Source organism: Sphaerodactylus townsendi, linkage group LG02, assembly GCF_021028975.2.
Source record: "Sphaerodactylus townsendi isolate TG3544 linkage group LG02, MPM_Stown_v2.3, whole genome shotgun sequence".
NCBI classification, from domain to species: Eukaryota; Metazoa; Chordata; class Lepidosauria; order Squamata; family Sphaerodactylidae; genus Sphaerodactylus; species Sphaerodactylus townsendi.
The window spans coordinates 142,090,766-142,118,373 of NC_059426.1; the positions used below are offsets into that span (position 1 = coordinate 142,090,766).

Genomic DNA, 27,608 nt, shown 5'->3' on the forward strand with positions numbered 1-27,608 from the left:
GCTTATTTATTTGCCATCTTGATTTTAGTGCTTTAGTGCGTTTTAATGATGGATAGGTTTTACTTTCTGGTATTAGTGAATTGTTTTAAAATGTTGTGTGTACCACCCTGAGTCCAACCTTGGTCAGGGAGGGCAGGTGACAGATTAAATTCAGCAATGATCTCAAGGTCCCAGACCCCAGGGATGTCCATCCGGCTTCAACATGGCCCAGGACTTTTTTGGCCCTGACCTGATGGTACACTCTTCCTGCTGACATACCAGCCCTGCGGGATCTGTTTCAATTCTGCAGGGCCTGTAAAACAGAGCTGTTCCACGGGCCTTCCCTGCCAGGCAACCCGCTCTTTAAAAAGATCATCCCGGTCCTCCTCTAGATATGGCTATACATTCATTCTTCTTGTACTCCTTTGTATGGTGACGCCATCTATCTACTAAATTACTGTTAACTTATTGTAAACTGATTTTAATTGTATTTATGATGTTTTAAATGATATATTATTTATTGTATTGTATGGATTATACTGTAAGCCGCCTTGAGTCTTCCTGAAAAAGGCGGGGTATAAATGTAATGTAATAAATAATAAAGTAATTAATTAAACGAATGAATGAATTTATGAAGACTGGGAGCAGATCCAGCCACCAGAGCCTGTGTAAGAGACCCTTGGATCTGGGCAGAATACTAGTATTCAAGTTAATTCATTAAAGTCAGGCGCGTGGTGGGAGGCGACCGCCATAAAAAGGCGGAAGTCCCTTGCTGCAGTCCCTCAGCTTTCCCAGTCCCGCCTCGAAATTAATCGTTCCCCCCTTCTGATACATGGTTTAGTCTTGTTCCTCCCCCTCCTGCCCGTAAGATGGTTCAACCCACCCTTCCCTCTTGCCCGATGTTCGGTTCGACGCCCTTGGAACAGTCCACTTGCCCCTCCCCACCAGCTTCGTTTGGCCGATCTCAAACCCGTTTCCGGTCTCCGCCGCCGGGCCTGCTTCCGGTGCGAGCGCCCTGCTGTCGCCGCTCCCAGTGCCGCGATGCTGTGGCTTTCTCTAGCCCGGGCTCGTTGCCTCAACCGAGCGGTCGGTCGCTCCCTCTGCGCCGTTCAGCAGGTACTGCCCAAGGAAAGGAAGGAAAAGCCGGGGAGAGGGCGTCGAGCTACCCGGGCACGAGGGGCTGTGGTGGGCAGGCGCCAAGGGCAACCGGGAGACGTGGGGGTTTGGAGGCCGGGGCCGCTGGGTGTCTGCGGAGGAAGTCGGCACTCATCCCTAGCCGTCGTTTTCTGTCCTACTCGTGGACGACCGAAGGTCCCGAATGGGGGTGTTAGAGGGGGTTATCGCTCGCTCCTGGGGTGTCTTCTCCTCGTGGCATCTCCATTGAAAGAGCAGCGCCCCTTTTCCTAGCTGTGGGATAAGTCGTGAGGGAAGAAAGTCTGGGGCAACGAACTTAGGATATGGTAGGACCAGGAAGGTGCCTGGCCTGAAGGTGGCTCTGAAGGTGGGAGCCCAGCTGACGGCCTTGCACGTCCTGAAGATGTGTTCGTGTGCAAACACGTGTGTGTTCATGCGGTCAAAGGCTAGTCATCAGTAGCTTTTGTCCAGATTTTGACCCTAATTGCCCTTGTTCAGTGGTTGGTTGCCAACAACTAAGGCCTTTCCCATCGCCAACGGAGTGTGACCTGGGGCAGCACAGAAGTAACCACTGATCTCCGTCCTGTCAAGTATGTGTGACTAATTTCTTGTTAATTAACATGGCCAATATAGTGGCCTTGTACGCTATTGTGTTGTTACCGTATGCGCTTGTATAGAATTGTCAGATTGAGGCTCAGCAACAAAGGTAGGATATAAGTGAAGTGGAATTAAGGGAGAAAAATAGGCACCTCTGATTAGCCAACAGACAATCCCTTATTGGGTAATGGTCTCAATACCAGGACTTCCGTTCTCTCCAGGGGGTGTTAAGATGAAGAAATTAACTGTAACTTTTGTATCTTGAAGGGAGGAATCACATTAAAATAAACATTGGGGCATGTTCAGACAAAAATCAGTGAGCAACTAATGAGTGAGTCAAGGAGATGGTATTTGAGTTTGAAGCATGGTTAACCAAGAAGTTACAAGAAGAACTGGAATAAAAGAGGCAGCATGGTCTAGAGAAGGAACTTTGGTCTCAGTCTGTTAAGTATGTCATAAGGAAGACATTTGAAAGATCAAATAGAGAATTGGGGCATGAAAAAGTTTGGAATTGTTCTGTTAAAAAGAAAGTTGGAACATGAGAAATTCAGAATTGTGGACCTGAATTATTAGGGTAGCTGAAAAGTTTCATTTCCAGCATCAGTAAAACAAAGAAGGAATATATGGGAGGCAACATTTGTGAGATCGGCAGTGTCACCCAGGTGAAGAACTGTGTAATTGTTGCTAAAGTTATCAGCCTCTGGGGAGGAGCGACTGCCTGTAGCTGTCAGCTGACTAGGAAAAACTGGTGAAGGGAATAGCTGAGTAGGTAAATGCTCATGGAAAGAGGTGATTGAAAGTTTTGGGCGGGATGAGTTAAAATAAAGTTTTAACAAATTGAGTATGTATCAGATAATCACTTTCAGCAAGATCCCATATGACTTCCATATGGCCTTAACATTTGTGGAGCTGATGGTCTAGTTTAGTGTATTAAATAGAAAGCCAGGCCTAGTGTTTATACTTGTGTCACTGTGAGGGGGAGCTGCAGGGAGGAGCTGCCCAAAGCTTCCTAGTATGTGTGTGGAAGAGTGTGGAAGACAGCACGGGGCTGCTTTTATTTTGCAGGTAGGAAGGTAGGATGGAATTAAATGGGATGAGGAGGGGGTGGGGCTGTAGGCCAGTCATTAAGCATCTGCTTGGCACGCCAAAGGGTCAGACAGTAGTAGGCAATGTGAAAAGTCTCTGCCTGAGACCCTGGAAAGCTGCTGCCGGTCTAAGTAGACAGTACTGACCTTGATGAGCCAATGTTCTGATTTGGTTTAAGGCAGGTTCATGTGAAATGAAGGTTGTGGCTGTGTAGAGATTGGCTGGATGGAAAGAAGGCATGAGCCGTACAGCTATGATGGGATATTCATCATGGCACTGGGCACCTAAGAGGAAGCAGCAGGTGATTAGAACCTGGGGTGGGCACAGGGTTCAGACAAAATGTGCCTTCTTGAGGAGCCACATAATCTTACTATCCTCCTCTTAAACCCTGCCTTTTGCATCTCTAATACCAATGGAGAGAAACATGTATTTTTGAGCTATGAGTATGTCCATCAGTTGTGTTGCAACATTCCCATTTTTCTCCTTGTTTCAGTATTGTTATTATCAGGTGATTGAACTTTGTTCCATTAAGATCGTAAAATAGATTTTCTCTAATCATGGAATTGAAAAGTAATAAAGGAAGTGTGTATATGTAGAGCACACCTATGGAGTTTATATAGTTTTAAGGCAATATGTGTTTCAAACATGTTCTAAAAAGTCGTTGTTGATGCTAGACTATCGCTTCTATAATCTCAAGAAGTTTGGGATTTGGAGTAAATTTAAATTGTGACCTTTCTTTTTTTTAATCATTGTTGCTTTTACTCACAGTGTCTTTATTATGTCTTTTGTAATAGTTTTATTAATATTGTAAGCCTTGAATTCTGCATGGGAGAAAGGTAGCTAATAAATGATTTCAATAATTAAATAAAGACTATGGTGATGCCAAGATCTGAATTAAATATGTCAACCAGGATTTTGCCACTTAATTCTCTTTACAGTATATCTGACAATTAAGCACTTCAGATGTTTTCATTTTGTCAGGTTGGATATATGTCTTGGAAAGCTATGATGCACATCTTTTTGAACTAGAACATACACTGTACTTCAGATTCTCATGAAAAATAATGCAGTGTGAAGCAGCTGCCCTCTAACTGAGACATCATGTGGTGGCCATTAATGTGAAAGTGTGACTGAGCTGGATAAGGGACCAAGTGGCTCTATATTGGAGCAAGGATGCTAATTTCCATCTTGCACCAGGTCAAAATTGTTGCTTTGCTCCTTATCATGAATGAGAAAGTACTATGAGATGTGCCTAGAATCCTAGCATTTCTAAAATCTTTTCATAGGATGATACTGATTAGCTATGCTATATTGTACCGCATGTTTCTCTTGTTATCTAACATGGTCTGTTTTCTCTGTTGTCAGTTGGGTGGTAGCTGTCTGGGTGCAGGATGATTTGATTGATCTTAAATGATCTATTTGGTTCTGCTGAGTATACAACTTTCATGGATGAGCGAAGATGAGAACCCACCTTTTTGACCGCACCATACTTACATTCTAAAAATATATGCTTATATATGGTCAGTATGTAATTCGTAATTTGATTGCATTGTATCAGAATGCCATATTTTATCATGATATACCCTTGATTGGAAGTTTGAATCTTCAGTCTGTCTTTAGCTATCAGCTACCTTCCTCAGAAAAATGCAAGGTTTTAAGAACGTATTCCTCTTTCCTGTTACATGTTTCTCTTTTTCATAGGGAAGCTGTCCACAGGGGAAATGCTTGCTCTCTGGTGAGTTTTATACTTGATATTAATATCTTACATTTTGTAACCATTGTAATAATGAAAACATGAAAATATCAACTGCAATAAAGTATAAATAATTTACTTAAGGTACTAAGCAGACTTTATGATGATCAACACAACTGGAGAAAAAAGGGAAGATAAGGCCATCGGAAACCTACGAAGTATTGGTTGTAGTTTGTCACAAACAGCCCCATCTAGTAAGGTGGGGCAATCCGCCAGTCGGAGTGGAGCGGTGCGTTGCCACACCAGCTTATTTTCCCTCTACAGGGTGACTGCCTCCCTGCTCCAGCAGTGGGGCATGGTGCAGGATGCCGCCAGACATCCCTGTGCCACTGCAGCAGCAGGGGCAGTTTGGGGGCATGACTGGGGGGAAGAGCCAAGTTTCGTTAGCTCCCTCTTGGCCATTTACCCTGTTTTAAGTCTGTTCAGCCCAATATGGGCTTTCTGGCGGCCGGGAGGGTTTCAGCATTTTAAGCCTCCTGACACTGCCAGGAAGCCTCAGGGAGGGGGACTTAATGGCGCCTCAGCCAGACACCTGGCCCCTTGGATGGAGATGTTAGGCAGTAACTTCTTAATGACAGCCAATGTGGTGTAATGATGAAGAACTGTGGTCTCTAATCTGGAGAACCAGGTTTGATTCCCTACTTCTCCACATGGCCAATAGACTCATCTGGTAAACTGGATTTGTTCCCCCACTCCTGTACATGAAGCGTGCTGAGAACTCTCAGAGAACACAAGGTGTCTGTTGTGGGGAGACCGAGGGAGGGAGTTTGTCAGACACTTTGAGACTCCTTACAGGAGAGAAAGGTGGGATATGAATTCAAGCTCTTCTTCTAAAAGATCATGCTAGCAATTACAGCAATTACATGCCGGAATAGAACCAATATTTTCAAGAGCAGTCCCCAAACAATTCTTCTCACAGACTGTCAAAGGAAAAATAATAGAAACATATATTGAACTGAATTTGTTTCTTGCGTGTATGTGCTTCTATGATCACCTTAACAAGTCATTGTAATAGTGGAAGTATTTCATCAGACGCAGCCCTTAGGATCCCTTTCAAAAAGCCTAGAGGTGGTGGTAGTTTTTAAACTGTAGATTAGATCTGTTTCAAGCAGAATTCCTAGGAGACTTGTCCTGCCCAAGCCCTCTTGAAATATGGGAAATATGCCTTGTTTATCTAGATAAATACTGTACTGATTGACAGTGCTATGTTAAACAGAGCTAAATCCTTCTACTGACTTCAGTGGAATTAGGAAGGTGTAACTGATCAGAATTGCAGTATAAAATACTGTACCCCTCTTGCCCGTTCCTAATTTTTGGACAGGGGAAAAAGCTGTTGAACTGATTGTGCTTTTTATTTACCAGTGGGCATAATGAAGCAGGTCAAAAATGTTTATTATATATTGTTATGATAATGTGTGCAAAGACCACGTTCAAATACTTCAACCTGGAAACTAATCTGTTGGGTTGGTTATTTATTCAACACAAATGTTGTACATGTCTTTGGAAACATGCAATTAGTTTTATATGTGATTGAGCCACTTTCACAAAAACGTTGGGGAATGTTGGAATTTCTCCCCAGAGGTATAAATGGAATGATTCGGAGAGCCAGGCTGCTGAACTAGAATTTGGGACAACTGGGTTCAAATCCTGCTGTGACATGGAAACTCACTGGGTTATCTTGGGCCTGTCTCATTCTCTCAGCCTAACCTCCCTTACAGGGTAGCCCTTATGGGGATAAAGTAGAGGAGGGAAGAACTATAAGACAAACTGTTTCGGGTCCTTGGAAAAGAAAAGCAGGATATAAATAATAGTTTTGTGTGGCACATGGTAGTGGATGTCTAAGTGGATCTTCTCTTGTTTTAGTGTTTTCCTGCAACCTACCTTTCTTATGGCTGTTAACTGTGCCAGTCTGACTTGAGACAGGATTGTTATTTATAAAAATGTATGCTGAGATGTAGAGAAAAAAATTCTGCAAAAAGAACATTTTGCAGAATTTTTCCAGCGCTGTTTTGTGTGTGTGAAAAAGCTTTTAAATATTAATGGTTCCATAAAATAAGTGAATGGGATTGCCTCTACAGTATTAAACAAATTTAGCAGTTATAATATTTTTACATGATTATGTCTAGAAAATGTGTGAGGTGGTACAGGTCAGCTTTACTTATGGCTAAGCTATGCAAGGGAGTGGTATAAAACTACAACTATTTGTTTGTTTATTTTTACTCCTTTGCCACCCATCACGTTTGGGGCTCAGGGTGGTTTCCAATAAGCCAAAATACAAGTATTATAATTCTACGTAAAAACAATAACTTCACTCCCTTTATAAAAGAGATAGAGTAAAATCATAACACAATTATTCAATGGCAATAAAAGCCCAGATATATCAAAGACTGTATTGGTGGATCAAAGATAATAACTGTTGCTGTCTCAACCATATGCCTGGTGGAACAGCTCTATCATACAGGCTCTGTGGAACTGCATCAGATCCTGCAAGGCCCTGCTCTAATTCAACATGGAGTCCTACCAGTTCATGGCCAGGGCCGACCACAAGCGGATTTTCAGCTACTGGTCAAAGCGTCATTTGGAGGGTGTAATGGGACAGGCAATCCCATAAGTACATTGGTCAAATTACTAGTTCTTCTAGTTCGTTATGCAAGTTAACTGCAAGCCAACTCTACATTATGTTTCTTCTTGCATGGTAAAAGAAATATTGCAGTTACCTAATACGATGTTAAGAAGTAATGAAAAGTGATGCAACAGAGAATAATAGTGAAGCAGAGGTGTCACAGGGACTTCCGGGGAAGAGAGTTAAATTTTGTTGAAATAGTTGTGTGGACCACTACATCCACAGCGTATCACGCTAAATTTAGTGTGTCAACAATTTTGTGCACATTCAGCATTTCTCTTAAATTAAACAATGCAAGGCAAGTATGTGCTCTGTTTCTATACATTTTTAAAGTATCTTTTTTAAAAATTCCACATAAAGCTTTGGGTTTGTTTATGTAACCTTTGAATGACACTTGGTTTTTTCCCTGATCAAACTCTTCCGTTGAAATATTTATTGCTGTTGGGCCATAAAATTAACATGCGGTTCTCTTTCAATTGTGTTAATTAAACATGTCAAAATAAACATGCTAGATCAGATCGTGCTTTGTTTAGGACACTGGAAAATTTTCCAGTTCAAATGTTTTCTGGAAACCTACATTACTGGAACCAAGAACATTATTGGAGAGTATCTTAATAGTAAGAAGACTTACAGATTCTACATTTGTGCAGTGATTTTCTGCAACTATCTCATGTCTATTTTGGCAAACCTTGTAATTTTTCTCCCTTGTTACCTGGACCTGTCAAATCTTAACTGAAATGGTTTCTGCTTTACAGGTTTTTCTCGATGCCAGGGACCAGTTTATGCCAACAGCAGGAAGCATTTGTAAGTATGCAACTTATGAAGTCAGTTAACCTACTACACTATATTAAAGTGGAAAGGGATTCCTACAATCTCAATCAATAGTTCATCAAGCATGCTCAACAGAATTACAGTTATCTATGCAAAGAGTTGCTGAATCCTTGAATTGTATAAGTTATAGGAGTTAAGTAAATGTATCCACTTATTTTGCTCCATTTACAGTGCAATCCTAAAAAGAGTTGCTCCTTTCTAAGCCCATTGAAATCGGTGTGCTTAGACGGGAGTAACTCTCCCTAGGATTGCACTGTTAGTCCCTCGTGGAAATGGTACTGAGGGTACTGAAGGCTGCAATCAGTCATGCTTAGTCTTCACCTTCATCTTTTGAGGTCTCCCACTTCCAGTTTCCATAGCTATAAGGAGTAGACACTTGCAGTTTTCTAACAAAGTCTCAGATTCTCAATCTGATAAATTCTGTGCCCATTACAAGTTTCAACATGTGGTATGATCACTGAATGACGTGAATGCTCACAGACCTGACCTCGAAATGAGGACTCTGTCGATATTTTAATAATGCTTATTTTTATCATATAGCAACAAAATTTTCAACAGTAATAGTGTAATAGTACAATCAATATACATTATAGTAATCCTATGTTCAGTTAGAAATGCTTGATAAATACAAATCACACAATATTTTCATGGTCATCTACTTCATTGTACCCCTGTCTTCATTTATTCTTTTAAAAGGCACCCATTTTTTGAAAAATTAGTGGAGCAAGACAGATTATTTATTATTTTAAATTGTGCGGGTACTTATCTAAGATAAAGAGATCCCATACCTTTTTGTATCAGCACCCAGTGGGAAACACATTATATTTTTCCCAATATGAGCCAGTCTGACATTTTGCTACCAGTATCAGAAGTTAAATCTGTTCCCTTTTTACAATAGAGGTAGTTTTTATTTATCAGTCTTTTCTAATAAAACAATTGAGGTGTCATAAGGAACATCATAATTTGTAATTGATTCCACATGTCTCCGAAGTTTGCCTCAAAATCAGCTGATTTGCAGACATGACCACCAGTAGCACAAAATGATTCCACAGCTCGAGAGGGCCCTGCAAGTTAAATGTTAGGGACGTCCTCAGAATGCTTGGTCTCATTGTGATTTCTGGCATAAGAAAATACAAGAACGAGGATACTGAAGAGATGAGAAAGGACTGGATTTTTTAATTTCATCCAGTTTGTGCTCACTCTCTCTGTAGCTGTAGCAGTTAATGGGACCTCCCTACAGAAATTCAGTTTCATTTCTGAATGAGCAACATGTGTTATATGAGTTTCCAGAGATGAAGCAGATTAACACTGAGATAGTACATATGGCTGCTTTTTGTGGGGAAACTTGCCACCCTGTAGGGAATTTGGCATTACAGCTCTTTATGGTACAACTAAAACAGAATAATATTTATTGTACATTTGGAATGCTGCAGCTTGCCCCTTCTACATGTGGGTAGATGAGGAGAGTTTATCTGAGCTGTGGGGCTGTTCTTAAAAATAAACATCCATAAATATAATAACCATGAAGTTTTTGGTTTTTAAGCTGGCTCAGTTACATTCTGATTCTGCCAAACCTTTGATCTTTCAGTCACTTGGGTATCTGGCCAGGATAATTTCAGAAATACATTCTCCTTGGCTTGTTGAGTGCCTGAAATTAGGCTCCTGAATTGGGTGGGGTTTTCTGAAGTAGTGCATAAACCCACGTCCTGTGATAAGCAAGTTAAATAAATGGTTGAGGCAGTTCACTGGTCATCCCGCAAACCAAGACAGGCAAGTGCAAAGTCTCCACTACTTAACAATTTTCCTGCAAGTGGTGAATTAAGCATTTTCTTCTTTCACGCTCCCCAGAGTAAACGGCTCTCGTGGCTTCACTGTCCGGTATTTCAGAACCACCGCAGCATGCAGTAAGTATCTGAGAAGCCCACTTCTAGTAGAGGGAGGCTGCAAATTCAGTTCCTGCTTAAATGTATGTTGTGTGTAGTCTTGTATCTCAAGTAAATTTGCCTCCACATTCTTGGTCTAAACAGTTTTGCAGTGGTAAGCAAATAAATGGGTTCTAGACAAATCAAGCCTGAACTGTCCTTAGAAGCTAAAATGACTAAGCTAAGGCTGTCCTACTTTGGTCACGTAATGAGAAAACAAGACTCTCTGGTAAAGGCAGTAATGCTGGGAAAGGTTGAAGGTAACAGGAAAAAAGGAAGAAGCAACATGAGATGGATTGACTCAATCAAGGAAGCCTCAACCCTCAGTTTGCAAGACCTGATCAAGGCTGTTAATGATGGGACGTTTTTGGAGGACATTGATTCATAACGTCATTGTGAGTTGGACTTGATGACACTTAACATGCACACACAATACATGACTGGGGATTGGATGCAACACTTAGGGGAAGGACAAGTCTTTCCCTCCCACTACCGATCCCACATTGAGCCCAGTGTGTCTCCTAGAGAAGCCCTGACCTCTGCACGCAGTTTTTCAGAGGGCACCGCGGGCTACAATGGCAGAATAAGGAAAGTTCTCTTCCACTTACAGGACTTTGGATTGAACACTTAATGTGTGGGGTTTTTAAAAAAAATCATACTATTCCTTGTTTGCCAGAGTGATGTATTGGTTAGTGTTGGAAAACAAAGGAGATTCAGGTTCACATCTCCATTTAGCCTCAGGGCTTCAGCCAGTTGTAGTTTTCCAATTTAGTTGCTCTGAGGATAAAAGCAAGGAGGCCTGAGTTCCTGGGAAAGAGGCAGAGAAAAACAAAGATGTAACTGAAGGATCCTTGTCTTTCTTTGCTGGGCTTTAGCATTTATGACCTGTCCTGTGTTTCAGATTATTATTATTATTATTATTATTATTATTATTATTATTAGTAGTAGTAGTAGTAGTAGTAGTAGTAGTAGTAGTAGTAGTAGTAGTAGTAGTAGTAGTAGTAGTATGGAAGTTAAGTTACTACTACTACTACTACTACTACTACTACTACTACTACTACTACTACTTATATTTCACCATCAACATGAATGGTACATTGTAGAATAAAAAGCACAAATGAGTTATGATGTTATGAACCTTCACTGTGAACCTTGAGAATGCAGGAGGTATTAGAGGAAATAAAGAAACAGTCTGAATGTGCACAAATACTTATGCATATTTATGCTTTGTTTGAGCTGGGATGAGAACTAAGTTGCCAAAATCTCCGTGGAAGAGGTAGTGTTGAGTCTGGGTGCACTAGAAGGGGATTCTAAAGTATGAGAAGCAGCAAGGCTGGAGTCTTTTAAGGAAGCATCTGCCTTTACTTTGTGCTTCTTATCTGGACATCCCTTTCTCATAATTGCACGTTGCACACATAAGTTCCAGAGCCAGAAATGGCAGAACTTGAAATCCTTTTCTACCACAATACATTTGTTTCTTCTGCAGGGGAAGACGTTGTTACAGTGAACACACCAGCATTTGCAGAATCAGTCACAGAGGGAGATGTCAGGTGGGAGAAAGGTAAAAAGCTGCTTTTTCACTTTTTGTTGTGTAGCCGCTGTGGGAACACTCAAGTCCTGGTTGGGAACAGCTCTGGATGCTTTTATTTTATAAGTTAAAAACTGCCACAAGCATGTTAGTTACAACAAGGGCAGTGGTCTGTAAAGGGCTCAGTCCCCAAGGTATGTCTGTACAAACCCATTGTTAGGATCTTACAAGTTTGCATTGTGAGAACTCAGGTCTGCTTTGAAGCACTGCTGAGGGTGTAAGGAAGTGGTAAAATTCTGCTCCTGTACTTACTGCTGTTTTTTTCACTTTTTAGCTGTGGGAGACACAGTAGCAGAGGATGAAGTGGTGTGTGAGATAGAAACAGACAAGGTAAATGGCCTATTTTTCTATTATGTTTTTCTCCTCAGCATGGTATGGAAGTTAATGGGCACAAAACAAAGGCTAAGGTAGTTAGTAACAAGCCTTTATTGGCATAAAATAAACATACAAAATAAGCATACAAAATTTGCCCATTATTGCTCACAATTATAGACACTGGTACTAAAATACTAAATACTAAAATATATACATGGTCCTTCTGTAACTATAGGACATTCCTTCAGCTAAGTTGACTCACTTAAACGTCCTCGGATGCTGACAGAAGCTAGAAAAATTACTGCTGGCTATATGTGGTCATAATACATAGACGTTGATTGGTATTCATCTAGACTTACGTCTATTCTCGTTAGCAGAAATTTTGCTACATTCTCGCACACTGTGGGATCCATGTTGTTCAAAAGCATAGGTATCTTAAGAGCATTGGTTAGATTGTTATACAGAAATGGGATAAGTGCAGATTGCGACATTCTGATTTTTGCAAACCTTACACAATGAAAGAGGGTATGATCGAGTGTCTCCACCTGACCCATATTGCATGGACATAGCCTCCTCTGTTTATCAATTTGTTGATATCTGTCATAGAGCAGCATAGAAGGCATTAGATTGAATCTGACCAGTGTTAAAGCTCTTCTTAATTTAGGGTTGGTGATCCAATGTAAATAATTGGCCATGTGTCCTTGTTCAATTGGAATAAGCAGGGTCAGGGGGGAACACGTTTTCCTCGCAGCTGTTATCATATCCCGATACTCTTGTTCTAATAGCTTAGTTTTCAAGCAGCTATATGCTTCTGATTGGGAAAGAGGGACTAACGACTCTAATGAAAAGCCAAGAGTGTTGATTTTTCCCTCAACTAGTTTCAGCCACCTAGAATTTGCATAGTCGGAAAGCATGAGGTGTAGCAAACTGGAGTGATCCTGCAAATAGTGGATACGTAGCCTTATCTGACAGTTCTCAGCCAGGCCATTGCGGGCATATGATATTTGCCCGAGTTCTAAACATAGGGCTGCACATGAAGCACAATTTGGTAAGCCCATAATTTTATGGAAGAAACGGGACTGGGCTGTGTTTATATTTTTATTTATAGCTCCGATCCAAATTGGTGCTCCATAGAGGAGCTGAGAGCCGCATTTAGCATTGAACACCTTCAATGCGGATGGTATATACTGGTGGCCCACAGTGAAAAAGAAACGCTGAATTGCTAGGGCACTGTTGTTAGCTGCAGCGAGTGCTAATTTCCTATGTACTGCCCAGTTAAGGTTGCTGGTAAGAGTTATGCCCAAATATTTGAACTGGTTGACTTGTTCTATGGGTCTGTTATTGATGGTCCATGTATGACTAGGGGGTCTTCTAGCGAAGACCATTATTTTGGTTTTTTCATAGTTAATTACCAGTTCGTTCCTCTTACAATATTCAGCACAGCAATTTAAGAGACGAGTGAGACCCACTTTAGTGTGGGAAAGAAGAACGGTGTCGTCAGCATAAAGTAACGCTGGCACGGGTTTAGCGCTTAGTTTTAGAACATGCCCATTGGCCTTCTGGAGTGTTGTCACTAGATCACTAAGGAATATATTGAACAAAGTGGGGCCAATGTACAGCCTTGTTTTGACCCCTCTGGTTGTGATGAAATTTTGTGTGAGCGGGCCTTTTGTTGAGGCTGTTATTCTACAGCTAGTACAAGTGTATAGCTGTTTTATAAGAAACAGTAGTCTGGGCCCGATGTGTAACGGCATCAATTTTCTCCACAGTAGAGCTCTAGATATGGAGTCAAATGCCCCTTTTAAATCCAGGAAAGCTGCAAAAGTTTACGGTTATTATGAATTATACTTTTGTTAGCTAAGTGTGCTAAAACTGTTACATGATCCAGTGTTGATTTATTTTTAGTGAATCCAATTTGCTCCGGTCCTATTACTTCTGCTTGCTTGACCCAATCTTCCACTCTCCTAAGGAGTAGTTTTGCATATAGTTTGCCAATTACAGATAATAGGCTTATAGGGCTGATAGTTTGAAGGATTAGTAATATCACCCTTTTTGTAGATTGGGACAACTATAGACGCCAGCCACATCTTTGGGATGCTGCCCGTGTTATTTACATTGGTAAATAAAGGAAGCCAGAGATGTAGCCCCTCACTCGGGTGAGGATTTAAGCATCTCTGGTATTATTGAATCAGGACCTGGGGCCTTACCGCTTTTCAAACCACTGATTAGTTTACTCACTTCTTGAGGATTAACCTCAGGCCAATCTGGTAGCTCCTCTGGTATTGAAGTGGAATCAGGGTATTCAGTTAGGCTAGCATTGAACAGATTAGAAAAATAACTGAACCATCGGTCTAGTGAAATATGGGGCAACTGGATACTGCAAGTTTGGGCCCTTCTATTTATGATCTGCCAGAATTGCTTAATGTTATTTGTTAAAGTGGCTTGATATAGTTGTTCCCACTGCTGTTCGAATTGATTTTTTCGTTTCCATTGTACCATAATTTGAAAATCCTTTTTCAGTTGGGTTATATTGCTGAGTAGCTTTTCCTCACCTGTGCTGCGGTAACTTCTATATAATGATCGTATTAAGTTGTTAAATTCAATACAGTAGCGATCAAACCATTCTCTATGACCGTTTACAGCCTTAGATTTGGTCGAGGAGACGGCTTGAAGTTCCCCTGCTAAATTTAAAACTAGTTGTTCAAAGTGATGTATTCCACGTTCTGGTGTGTCAGCCTGTAATATATTCTCTTTTAATTTATTAAATGTAGAAGAGCTAAGTAGTGTTTCTGTAGCAGCTGCCACCTGGGGTGACCATGTTATTTTCTGATGCCTAAAGTTGGTGGGGTCCTCTGTATTAGTCTTTACCTCAGATGAAAAAGTTACATTGAGTGGAAGATGATCACTTAGCAATAAGTCCCCAATGCTAAAAGATGTGACACACTGGTGTAGATAGGGGGATATTAAGATGTAATCAATCACGCTAGCACCGAGCGAGTTTACCAAGGTAAAGCAATCTGCATTCCTATAGCACTTGAGGCCGTTTAACCATAATTTGTTAAATTTGATGGCAAATTTGATTAACTGGATTCCTGCCGCATTCACGAGAGAGTCCTTTGAGGAGCGAAGAGCTGGGGTTAGAAGAAGCTGTACAAGATCATCCTCCTGATTCAAATGGGCCAAAGTGGTAGAAAGATCCGTACCCACTCTGGCGTTAAAATCTCCTACCAGGATCACCTCCGTAGATGGTTGTTTATTTTCTAAATTTTCTACAAATGATGATATCCTACTCCATGTGTTGATTAAGGAGTCTCGTGTCAATCCAGCAGGTATATACAAGTTCACTATAATCATGTGTAGAGCTTCCCCCTCTACCAAAACAGCCTGTGCAAGAGGGGGACATGAGTCAAGAGGAGTTGCTTTGATGCTGTTGGCTACAAATAGTGAAAGTCCTCCAGATTAACGACCAAACTTAGATACTCTTGTAGCAGGAAGAGAGTATTGTTGGTAGCCATTTAAGGCAAGCTCTGAATTGGACCAAGTTTCTTGTAAGGCTATAAACGTAAATTTTTGTAGATAGGTGAGGAAATCACGGTTATCGCATTTCTTGATCCATCCGGCTATATTCCACGAGATGAGGGAAATCACATCTCTTCTCTGACTTGGATTTGGAGATACTTCCCCCCATGCTGTGTTGGTCCCAGATTGGCTAAGAGATTTTGATAAGGGTTGGTGTCACAGCTAAGGTAGTTAAATGATCCCAAGCGGCTTAATATTCTTTGATAGCAATAAATACTCTTGCGTTCTTTTGAACTTGCTGGGAGCTGGCATATCCTCCATCATTCATAGATTGACAGTAAATCCATTTTTGTACTGGAAAAAGCTGTTACATGTTGTGTCACTGTGTTTCTTCACAGGTTCTGAACCGATGAATAGCTCTTAACTATTTTTGTGCCCCATTCCTTCATGTGATGAATTAAAGTTGGTTGGAAATAGGTCCTTAAAGGTGTGGTACATGCACAGTGCTTTCCTGCCTTGTCTTTGGCTAAACAGGTTAACATGCCGCAAATTCTCGTTTAGTGTCCCATTTTCATACTATGTCCCTCGCTTGATGAATTGGGAATTAATTTGTCTTCTATCTGCAGACATCCGTGCAGGTTCCAGCTCCAACAGCTGGTGTAATTGAAGCACTTCTGGTCCCTGATGGGGGGAAAGTAGAAGGAGGAACGCCTCTGTTCAAACTCAGGAAAAGTGGAGGTAAATCAGAAACATGCAGCTAAGCAGATTATTTTCTGTGCCATCTGCTGGGACTGCCAGAGACTGAGAAAAATCTGTCGTGATTTGGAGTCTACAACTGGGCTAATTCATACAGACTTGATTAAGCTTTTTGTATGGTTGCCATCCTCTGTAAACAGTGTAGAAAAAATAAAATATGTGAGTGTGTTGAGAGGCAAGGGGCAAAGTCGGGGGTGGGGGTAGGGGTGAGTGTTGTATTTATGTAAATGTACCTTGACTTCCAGAGGTTTGCATTGTAAGGCAGCAGTTGATCTCCATAGTCTCCTAATTAGTGCCTGCTGTTTTGTGACCAAAAGTATTTAATAAGTAGCCAAACGTTAAGATAATAGATTTGATTTCCTGTATTTGCAGCGGTTTCCCTAAGGATGAAGATCTGGGTCAAGGATCTCCAATCTTTTAGAGCCTGTAGAATACTGACGCAGGGAGTTGGGTGCAAGCACAAAGCGGTGGCTGCAGGAGGCAGAGCCCACCACAAAATGCCAGGGAGCACCTGTTGCCAACTCTGGCTTAGTACATTTCTGAAGATTTGGGAGCAGTACCTGGGGCAGGAGCTCAGCTGGGATACAATGCCACAGAGTCTGCCTCCTAGAGCAGCAATTTCTTCCACCAGGACTGATCTGGAGATTAGTTGTAATTCTGGGACACGTCCAGACCCCAACTGGAGGTTAAATAAATGCCACGCTGCACCAAAACATGTAAAAGTCTGTAATACCTGTGAGCCTTTAACTCGTGTAGTAAATAACTCTTACTTTTTCTCTATTTTTACTGATAATAACTCAAGATTATCCAGCTTGTCTCCAACACTTTCACAGGCTGCAGTGGTCCTCAAGACCCCAGTACATACGTACATACATACATACATACATACATAAGCCTTTATTGGCATAATCAGAAGCAGATACATAAATAGATAAGACCCCAGTATAGTCACTTTCCTCCACATTGAAGACCTGAATGAAGCAAGAGGAAAGTGGCTGTAATGAGGTCTCAGGGTGCGCTGTAGCCTATGAAAGTGTCAGAGAGGCATTAGCACTGATTTACCTTTATTGAGCTGCATTACGAAATATCCAGTATATTTCTGGGGAAACCTTTGGAGGTGTTGAATATCCATGCACTTGCAGAAAGCAGATTAGAGAATTGAGCTTGAAGAAGGTGATCCAAAATAATAACCAGAGGTTATATCACCCTAATTTGTATTGTATATACATTGAGAAAACATGTGTTTTGTTGGGTATGTTTACAGTAGAAGCCCAGGGGTTGTAAGAGGCTTCTATGGCATGTGATAATGAGGCAAAATCAGAGTATATCTTGTTAATTTTGTTTATTGAGAAATATCAATAGTCTTCTCAGCTGAATTATCTTGAGTTATTATCTATCAAAATAGAGAAAGTAAGAGTTATTTAAGTGACTGTATGAGGTAAGGAGTTACAGGTGTTAATAGATTATGTGTTTTGGTTCAGCCACTCCAATTGGAAGTTGGCAACCAGGGGCTGAGGTTTCTTCAGCGTTTCAAACTGAAACTGTGCTTAATAGGATGAACCTATTGTTTTTGAACTACTTCCTTGCGTATACAGTTTACCTTCCACCACACAGTGCAGATCTTTGTGTTGTGCTGGCAGCTACTGCCAAAGCAACGTTTTTAAAACTCTGCATGGTTAATCAGAAGCCCTGTTGGGCAAAAGTTCCACCTGGCCCTGCCCACTTTCTGAAAGCACTCGCTGGGCACTAGAAAAGGTGCCAGCTGGTGACAGGGAAAAGTATAATGGCCATGAATTCATAAAACTTTCTCTTTATTTAGATTTAGTGAGTAGCTTAAACGCGTAGCCTAGAGACTCAGATCTAATTAGGGTAAAATGAGCCTAACTCAGGATAGCTGATTGGTAGGTCTGCCTGCAGCCTCTGTGCTCACAGTACCATTTTGTGGTACTTGTCAGTAATCCTCTAGTATTATATTAAAATGGATCATTTTGGGTCCAAAAGAGTGTGTTTTTACAGTCTTCTCTGATGATCTGAAAAAATGTGCCCTTAGTTTCTACCTGTGTTTGTAACTGTCTCGTCTTATGTCATCCAGCTGCACCTGCTAAGGCAAAACCAGTGGCAGCTGCAGCAGCTCCTTCTGCCCCTGAGCCTGCGCCTCCTGCTGCTGCCCCTCCCCCTGCAGCACCGATCCCCACTACGATGCCTCCAGTGCCCCCTGTCTCCACGCTGCCTATTGATGCTAAACCAGGTGAGCCTTAACAGTCCAGCCCTCCTCAGTCACTTGCTCCCATCTGTATTACCAGCTAGAAAATCTGAGCAGAAGTAACCATCTGTGCTGGTTCAGCAGTTTCTCTCTTACATTGTGCACTTCAGGCATCCCAAATAGGTCTTCCAGCTCCTTCTTGAATTGACTTTAGTTTTAATCTGTTGCTTGCTGACACAATCAGCCCTCTTCTTTCAAGCCCTTGACACCTTTTCTCATTTACTTCCAGTGTCTGCAGTGAAGCCATCTGCAGCTCCAGTGGCGGCTGCGGATCCTGGGGCCAGCAAAGGTGCCAGATCGGAACAGAGGGTAATTGGAGGCTTTTCCAAGCTCCCAAGAGATGGGTGTGGGGTGTGGGTGGGGCCATCTCTTGAATATGGTGGTAAGCACAGGCTAGATGGCTGGTTCTCCAGCTTGGGAAGAATAAAACAGAAAGTTTCCTTATAAGATGTGGTGGTTAAGTTGTAGGCCACTAGGCAGCGTCTGAATGCAGGAGGGGTCTTGCTTCATGAACTCTACCTTAATGTCTTCTGCAGTAGTAGTAGTCTCATGTTTATGTGACCAGCCTGGCTGCAGCAGTGTTTCTGTCACTATTGGAACGGTGGTATGCTTTGCATCTCCCGCTGCAAGTTTGATCAGTGTCCCCGCTCATGAACCTCTTTTGAAATCTGTCCATTTGATATGGAATTCCTGTAGCATTATTTGCTTTGATATTCATCTCAACTAAGCATTCTTTAGTTTTGCAAGTAAGAGTTACCAGCTCTGGGTTGGGAAATTCTAGAAATGCAGAGTCTGGAGTAGAGAAAGAACTCCAAATTCCATAGAATTCTCTGAAGTTGCCATTTCATTCAGGAAAACTGAACTCTGTTGTTTGGAAACCACTTGTAACCCTGGGTGAGCTGTAGGCACCATCTGGAGGTTGGAATCCTTACCTGACAACCTGTAGCTGGCCTAAATAGTATGGTAGCTTTCTGGGTTCATTACCCAGAAAAAAGGTTGACATCACTTATTTGCTGTGTCACTTTGTGCTGCCACCTGTCCCACTGTGTTAAGGAAAAAGGTGGTCTCCATTTCTTCCTTTTGTGTTGTTCTAGGCATGATACCGTTTCTGTCTTCTTCTCATTCCTTCAGGTAAAAATGAACAGGATGCGTCAGCGTATTGCTCAGCGCCTGAAAGAGGCTCAAAATACATGTGCCATGCTGACCACTTTTAATGAAATTGACATGAGGTAAAGAACCTTCCGTTGATTTCGCTCCCTGTTGCATTAGCAAACAGCAGGTGAGTTAGGCACACAGCAAGCTCATGGGCTTCATCTCTAGAGTTGTGTCAGTATCCAAGGGCAAAATGTACACTTTTGTCTGTAGGTCTGTGTGGAACATGCTATAGTGGAACTTGTTTCCCAAGTAGTCGAGGTAAAAAACCTGGCTACTGGGTGAAAGACTTTGTATAATCCTTTTTTTGGTGTTTAGTGTACTAAGCAGTAGTGCAGCTTACTAGAAAATGTTCTGAAGTTCTCGTCCAGTCCCTTCATGTCCCTTGTGTCTGTGGTTGACAGTAAGGGAGCCACCATTCTTCAAACCAAGTGTTTGTACGACTAAGTCCCTAATGGGTTTGGGGAGGAGGGAGCTTATGTTTCAGTGCATTAAGGGAAATGGTGCCCAAATCAAATTGCCTCATGAAATCCTATCCTCCTTCTTAAGACAAAACATGTAAATATTTTGTGTCTGAAATAATAAGGTTGGCAAAACAGCCATGATTGGAGGGGAAGTGCTGCAACTTATCTCCTTTTGCAGGCTAATGGAGGTGTCGCTTTACTCTGGCCTTAAGCTCTTGCTGTACCCAGTAATTTGTTTTCAATTGATCGCCCCCAGCCCATATGCTGGATAGCCGCCTTGCAAGGACCTAGGCCGAGGCCCTTTGCCTCCCCACAGGGGGAGGGAGGGCGAATTAGTGTCTGCCACGAACGCTGCCCTTGATGGCTTCCTCTTCTCAAACCACAACTTCATTCCGGCAGCTCCTGTGCCTTGGGAGGCAGTAATGTCTTTGGATGGTAATCCTAGCTCTAAACAAGATTAGTCAAAGGAAAACAAACAGTCTCGGTCCCAAGGCTCTAAAAACTGCCTCTGTGACGCCACAGTGTCTGAGCAGTGGGAGCTGAAAGTTATCATTTCTACCTCTGTCCGGAATGTCAGAAGAAAAATGTTCCGTCTATGTGGCTAGTCTCTGTTGCAGTAAGTGAATAGTGGAAACTGCTGTTATTTGCTCTCAAGAATATTTCAAAGAATCCTTCATAGCCCTAAATCTTATGCTGGGTCCTAGGTTTTAAAATATGGTCAAAGAAATGTGGCATATAGGTACTGGAAGCTGGACCCAGCCTCTCCGTCGCGGTACTTGCAGTGTCCTCGATAGTAAATATTCTTACTGTGGCATTTTCAGTAACATCCAGGAAATGAGAGCTCGGCACAAAGAAACCTTCCTGAAGAAGCACAACCTGAAGCTTGGCTTTATGTCTGCCTTTGTGAAAGCTGCAGCCTTTGCCTTGCAAGATCAGCCCAGTGTCAACGCAGGTGAGAGGAACAGCCACGTCTTCCTGAGATGGAGAAGTTAGCAGGAGTTCTATTGGACTTAAGAGTTTCAGACATCTCAGTTAAGTGGGGTGTGCAACTGAGAGTCTCCGTTCTGTTTCTGGTTGTCTTTAAGTCCCTTGTCACAGCATGGTGGCCTTGACCTGGAAAAGCCCTTTCTGACCAGGTGGAGTTTCAAACGTGGGTGGAGGAATGACGCTTCAGATCCACCCAACTCTTTTGTACTGTAAACTAAAGCACGCTTCTCCATATTGATATAAGTTTGTCATAATGAAGCAGCAACGCAGTCCCAGAGATTCAAGCTCAGAAAATAGGCTAAAATGACAATTATTTGCAGCCATTGAAGAGCTTAATCCACTTTCTAACCATTCATGTTTCTTTGTGCTTGGGGAAATTAAACTTGGTCTTCTGATCAAAAGGGCTTGTTTTGGGCCCTCTTGGGTAGCACCTTGACTCCTGGATCTTTTTGATGTAATAGCCTGTTCTTTCTCAATGTAGTGATTGATGATACAACCAAAGAGATCGTGTACAGGGAATACGTGGATATCAGCGTTGCTGTCGCAACTCCTAGGGTACGTTATGTGGAATTGCCTTTTGGCTCGGCCTTTCAGATTAATGGGGGAAAGTGAGAGTTGGCTTTTGAGGGGAGTAAAAAACCAGTTTTCATACTATACCTGCACTTATCTTGCTCTGCAGTTCTAGCTGACCATATAGAGGGTGGACTGTAGAGAGGATCTTTTTCCTGAGTGAGAGGACATGATGCACCTTGCGGGGCTGGGAAAACTTTTATATGCTTTATATATCATTAAACAAAACACAAGGTCTAGCTGTTGAATTTACTGTTGACTATCAGAAAAAGGATATTGTATGAATAAGAGCTGCTAACAGCTGCAAAATGCACTGAGGAACAAACTTCCACCTAGTGTACTAGATTTCCTTAATACTGGACAGTAGAGCAGAAGAGGCTTTAGCCTGTCAAATTGTATATTTCTTTAAGCAATTGATCGGGGTTCAGTTCCATTCTTTTTGCTGCTCAAGGTGAAGTTGGAGGATTTGTGAGAGGATTTCGCTTTCCATTTATTTATTTATTTATTTATTTATTTATTTATTTATTTATTTATCCATTCATTCCATTTGCTATACTGCCCACCCCCAAAGGGCTCTGGGTGGTATACAATAGTATACTAAAACATCAATATAAAATTCCATGAAAATAACACAAAACTGTTACATTTTAAAAAACAGAACAATATACAAAGTCTCGAGGTGGCGATCAACAGTTCATTCCACGGGGTGGTCCAAATAATACAATCCCCAGAGTAAAATAAGGGTAGAATAGAACAGAATTTCTAAATTTCAAAACATTAAGTCATACCACTTGTGGCCCTGAGTTAGTGTTTCAGCCTCCCACAGTCAAATGTCATAGTATTTTATTGATAACACCAATTCTTTGTGCTCTTCTGTTTCCTAAATAAAGCTCTTTTCTATGTGATGCCAACTTATTTTGCTTGGATTTTGTTATACTGTGATATTTTTTGTATTTAAGAGGTTTTTTGTCCCTTGTAGGGTCTTGTGGTGCCAGTCATCAGGAATGTACAAACAATGAACTTTACTGATATTGAACGAAGCATCAATGAGCTGGGCGAGAAGGTAAACTGGAGGTGTGGGAGATAAAGTCCTGTGAGTGATAATGGAAACTCAATTTCCTTAGGGGGAGGGGGGAGAAGGGGAAATAAGGGTGAAATTAAGAAGATAACAGGTAAAGAGCGGCAGTATGAAGATTTGAGTAAGAAGTCCAGTGCCAAGAAGGGTAATAATGCATCTGTGCAGTCGTAGAAGCATAGAGTTGGAAGGAGCCATCTAGTCCAATCCCCTGCTCAATTCAGAATTAGACTAAGGTATCTAAGGTAATTTTCCTTATTGCATGAAACCAAGCCTGATTCACATTTATCAGTTTAAAGATAAACTTCATAAGGAAACAGCAGCATTCAGGGAAATGGCTGTTCATTGTATTTTGTCTGGGAAGCATTTATGTACTGCCTGAACACACTTGCAGCCTGAACTGGGAAGCATTTATGTACTGCCTGAACACACTTGCAGTAGGCTGCCTGAACACACTTGCAGCACCCCTCTGCCTGTTTATTCTGGCTATATAGAATGTAATAGCTCTCTTAACTATGAGGAAAATGTTTGTATATCCTGAAATTATGATGTGACCATGTGTGTAATTAATACCTCTGCCAATCATTGAAGATTGGCAGATCATTGAATCATAAAGTTGGAAGAGACCACAAGGGCCATCAAGTCCAACCCCCTGCCGTGCAGTAATAAACAGTCAAAGCACCCTTGACAGGTGGCCATCTAGCCACTATTTAAAATACCTCCAAAGAAGTAGACTCCACTGTGCTCTGAGGCAATGTATTCCATTGTCAAACACCTCTTACTGTCAAGAAGTTCTTCCTAATGTTTAGGTGAAATCTCTTTTCCTGTACCTTTAACCCACTACTCTTTGTCCTAGTCTCTGGAGCAGCAGAAAACAAGCTTGCTCCCTCTTCAACATGATACCCCTTCAACTATTTAAACATGGCTATCACATTGCCCCTTAAACTTTTCTTCAGATGAAACATATCTAGCTCCCTAAGCTACTCCTCATAGGGCATGGAATCTAGATGTGTTACCATTTTAGTTGCCCCCCTATTGGACTTGTTCCAGACTGTCAATATCCTTGAATTGTGGCACTGGACACAGTATTCCAGGTGAGGTCTGACCAATGCAGAATAGATTGGTACTCTTACATCCCTCAATCTAGACACTGTACTCCTGTGGATGCAGCCCAGAATCACATTGGCTTTCTTGACCGTCGCATCACACTGCTCTCATGTTCAGTTTGTAGTCTACTAAAACTGCCAGATCCCTTTCAAATGTAGTGTTGTCAAGTCAGGTGTCACCCATCCTATATCTGTTAATTTCATTTTTTCTGCCTTAGTATCTTACTTTTATCTCTGTTGAAATTCATTTTGTTAGTTTTGGCCCATCTCTCTAATCTGTCCAGGCCATTTTGAATTCTGCCCCTATCCTCTGTGGCATTAGCTACCTCTCCTACCCCTTGGTGTCATCTGCAGATTTGATTAGCATGCCCTCTATTCCGTCATACAAGTCATTGATAAAAATACTGAGTAACACTGGGCCCAGGACAGTACCCTGTGGCATCCTATTAGTCACTTCTATCCAGGATGAAGATGAGCCATTGGTTATCACTCTATGGGTTTGGTCAGTCAACCGTCTAACAGCAGCCTTGTCTAGCCCACATTTTACTAGCTTGCTTGCAAGAATGTCATGGGGGACCTTGTCAAAAGCCTTACTGAAATCAAGGTATGCTACATCCACAGCACACCCTTCATCTGCCAAGTTTGTCACTCTGTCAAAAAAAGATAAAGATTAGTCTGGCATGACTTGTTTTTGAGAAACCCATGTTGACTGTTAGTGATCACGGCATTCCCTTCTAAGTGCTTACTGACTGACTGTTTAATGATCTTTCCTGGTATTGGTCAGGCTGACTGGGCCGTAGTTGTTTGGGTCTTTTTTTTCCCTTTTGAAAATGGGGATAACCTGCTCCAGTCTGCTTGGACCTCCCCTCTCTCACCTTTTGCTCTCTGTTCATGATGATTGGGTCAATCCACCTGTGATATTGGGTTCGATACTGCATTGTTTGGTCCTAAAAATCAGTGGTAGATGGCCTAGAATGGATAGGAGTGGAAGTGGTTCTGGAGAGTATTAACACTACCTTTCTATTTCCCTAATGAAAAAAATGGTCTGGGGAAATACTTGGATTGGATTTGGGGGAGGGGGTTTGTTTCTTTTATTAGAACTCATGGGGATGGAGATTTTCAGTTAGAGGCAGAGTTAACCCTGCACCATGGCCCCAGTCTGTATGTTTGTAAGACCCACCAACCCATTCTTCCCCGTCCCTGTTTTTTTTAGAGCCAATAACATAGCTGAGGTTACACAACCCACTCAGATGTAATTTAGCCTTGTTCTCAGCCGTTGTGGGGAGAGCTGTCCATGGTATCAGTTGGTTAGGCATATTGGCAGCTGAGAACCAACATTTTGTTTTCTTTTCTGTTCCGTGATCCCTTTCCCATTGCACGTTACTTTCATGTGTTCCAAGTAATTTTTTTTTTCTAATTTCAGGCTCGCAAAAATGAACTTGCCATTGAGGATATGGATGGTGGCACATTCACTATCAGTAACGGTGGTGTATTTGGATCCCTTTTTGGGACACCAATCATTAACCCCCCTCAGTCAGCTATCCTGGGCATGCATGGCATCTTTGATAGACCTGTTGCTGTTGGAGGCAAAGTGAGTACCATGTTGAAGGCCCAAACAACTTTAGGCATTGCTTTAATGTCGTGGGGACTGTTTTTCCATAAGTGGGTTCCTGTCAACTGAAATAACCTTTAAATGAGCCCATTCATATAGGCAGGAGCCAGGCATGCAGAAGACTCCTCCACAGTCAGCCTCTGCCCATGTGGTTGCGTTCACTTAAATGTAACCCTGACCCTTCTTGAAGACACTCACCAAAATTATTCCCATTTGGTAACATTCATAGGAGTCTTATTCTAGACTAAAAAGTCAGGTTCCTTTAATCTTGAGGAAGGACCACCAGCTGCAGACATTGGCTACTGCAAAGCAATTTCCTGGAGAACACAGAGGGGTTATCCTAAAAGGATTTTGAACTCCGTGTGATTGGCTGGTGTGAAGATATGCTACAGGATAACAAATGTTTAGGTTCTTGGCTGGTGTAGAGAAATTGGAATGTGTGAAGCTTGTTTGAAATGTTAGCTAAAAGGCAAGGTTAAATAAATGAGATCTGAAATACTTATTCAGTACCAAGGCTATTGGGGGGGGTGGGGGGATACCCCAACCAATCCTATAGGAACCCTATAGAGGTTCGTGTTATGTGTGGCAGAGAGACAAGACAGGCTCCTAGTTCTCTCCCCTCTTATTTTAGTAAAAAGTCTCAGCCCTTAAATGCAGAAAAAAGCAGGTACATTGTTAGTGAGTTATGCTCTTCATTTCCATAACTAGATTCTCAGCCATTTTTAAGATCTGTAGCTGCAGTGATGAAACTTACTGCAGCTTTTTAAATAAAAACAAAGGTTTTCTAGATTCTTCAGAAGTTGTTAGCAACGACACAGCAAGGGCAGAATATGCCTTTATTCTGGGAATTCCTAACATCTCTTTTATCTGGGGATCAGCAACTGGCTCTGCATTCAAGGTTGCTTTGCTGTCCAGATCTTCTCAGTCTGTTAAGTTTGTGTCTAAAAACCAACTGCAGACAATATGGCTTACACTGGTGGCATTTCTTTCCCTTAGGTTGAGGTGCGACCAATGATGTATGTGGCACTGACATACGATCACCGGTTGATTGACGGCAGAGAGGCAGTGACTTTCCTGCGCAAGATCAAGGCTGTGGTAGAAGATCCTCGTGTGCTGCTGCTTGACCTGTAGAGGGCAGCAGCCGCACCCTGCCCAGCAGAGCAAGGATGCACCAGCAGACAGAGCACAGGACACCCGGGAATCAGCAGGACACCATTCCAACCTCCTCCTCTTCCTCTCCTGTAGTGGCAAGGGTTGCTTTGAAAGGAGCCACAGGGACAGTGTGCCATCCGCCCTTCCTGTCTTTTCAAGTGATGGGTCATTTTCTTCCCAAGGCAAATAAGTAGCTGTTATAGGCTGTTCTGATATAGCCTACTGTTTTCCCTCGAAGTAGATCTGGCCTCACCTTTCTCCTGACTTTCCTGGGGATCGAAGCTGCTTAGTAAGAGCATCCCTCTTAAAGCTGCTCTTGCACAGAATTTTAGCTTTTAATTCATTATCACCAGGACTAGAGGCCAGGAAAGGAAAGGTGGTTTCTGATTCTGTACTCCGCTTAAAGACTGCAGTTCTCACACACAAGGTTCACCTGTGGTCCACTAAGGTGACTCTGTCACAGTGCCTGATCTTACACACTTCCAACAAGGGAGAGTAAATTTCTCCAGCATCCTGGTGGGTTTTTACCTTAGCAGAGGTGAGGCTGCTGCCCATGGGCTACTGCCTTCCCAACTGTTTTCTACTCCCCATAGTACTAGCCGAGAGGCAGTTCTAGGATTGCTTTCAGGGACTTCCTCACCATCTCCTGCTATTGCATACCTTCAGGAGCAAGAAAGTAGAAGAAACAGGTCTTGCTCTCCTACATTTTTCTTTTGTCTTTTAACCTCTGGGAGGGCAGAATTGGCATCCCTTGTAGTTATTGGACTCGGTTCTCAAGTGGTCTGGAAATTTGGGGAAGGTGGTAACCCTCTGCCACTGTCCTGAGCTCATCTGATCCTCAGTGGATGGCTCCATCAACTTCTTGTCTGCAGTGACTAGACCTGATTGTGTGCTGACATGGGTTGAAACGAGACCACTGTTGTGGCATGTTTTCTCAGCCCAGAGCCTGCTGGTTCGTGGGGTTATAGCCTTAGTACACTAGAATGCACGTGTATTGTTGAGTGAGAGGGTTGCTAGTACTTGCAGGGTTTATTACTCTTGTCTGCCGCACAGAACTTGTAATTAAACTATTTAACGCAACAAATTTTAATTGAAATAAAACAAGGAAATTATGTGTGTGAGTG

The 27,608-nt window shown here is 42.1% G+C and overlaps 1 protein-coding gene across 1 annotated transcript; it reads left to right on the forward strand.

Moving 5' to 3' along the window:
• The first annotated feature begins 910 nt into the window (after positions 1-910).
• DLST (dihydrolipoamide S-succinyltransferase) lies at positions 911-27,596 on the forward strand. Its single transcript, XM_048485151.1, has 15 exons — positions 911-1,095; positions 4,498-4,531; positions 7,928-7,976; positions 9,852-9,907; positions 11,412-11,486; positions 11,788-11,843; positions 15,974-16,085; positions 18,196-18,351; positions 18,596-18,675; positions 19,498-19,595; positions 20,804-20,934; positions 21,451-21,524; positions 22,519-22,602; positions 25,144-25,311; positions 26,329-27,596. Exons 1-15 carry the CDS (start codon positions 1,021-1,023, stop codon positions 26,461-26,463), a joined length of 1,383 nt encoding a protein of 460 aa, XP_048341108.1. The 5' UTR covers positions 911-1,020; the 3' UTR covers positions 26,464-27,596.
• Positions 27,597-27,608: the final 12 nt, after the last annotated feature.

Excerpts from the sequence above, each read along its gene's own strand:
- DLST (XM_048485151.1), top strand. The coding sequence starts at position 1,021 with ATGCTGTGGCTTTCTCTAGCCCGGGCTCGTTGCCTCAACCGAGCGGTC. Across the intron at positions 7,977-9,851 it reads GCCAACAGCAGGAAGCATTT|AGTAAACGGCTCTCGTGGCT; the intron begins GTAAGTATGCAA and ends CACGCTCCCCAG. Across the intron at positions 11,487-11,787 it reads AGATGTCAGGTGGGAGAAAG|CTGTGGGAGACACAGTAGCA; the intron begins GTAAAAAGCTGC and ends TTCACTTTTTAG.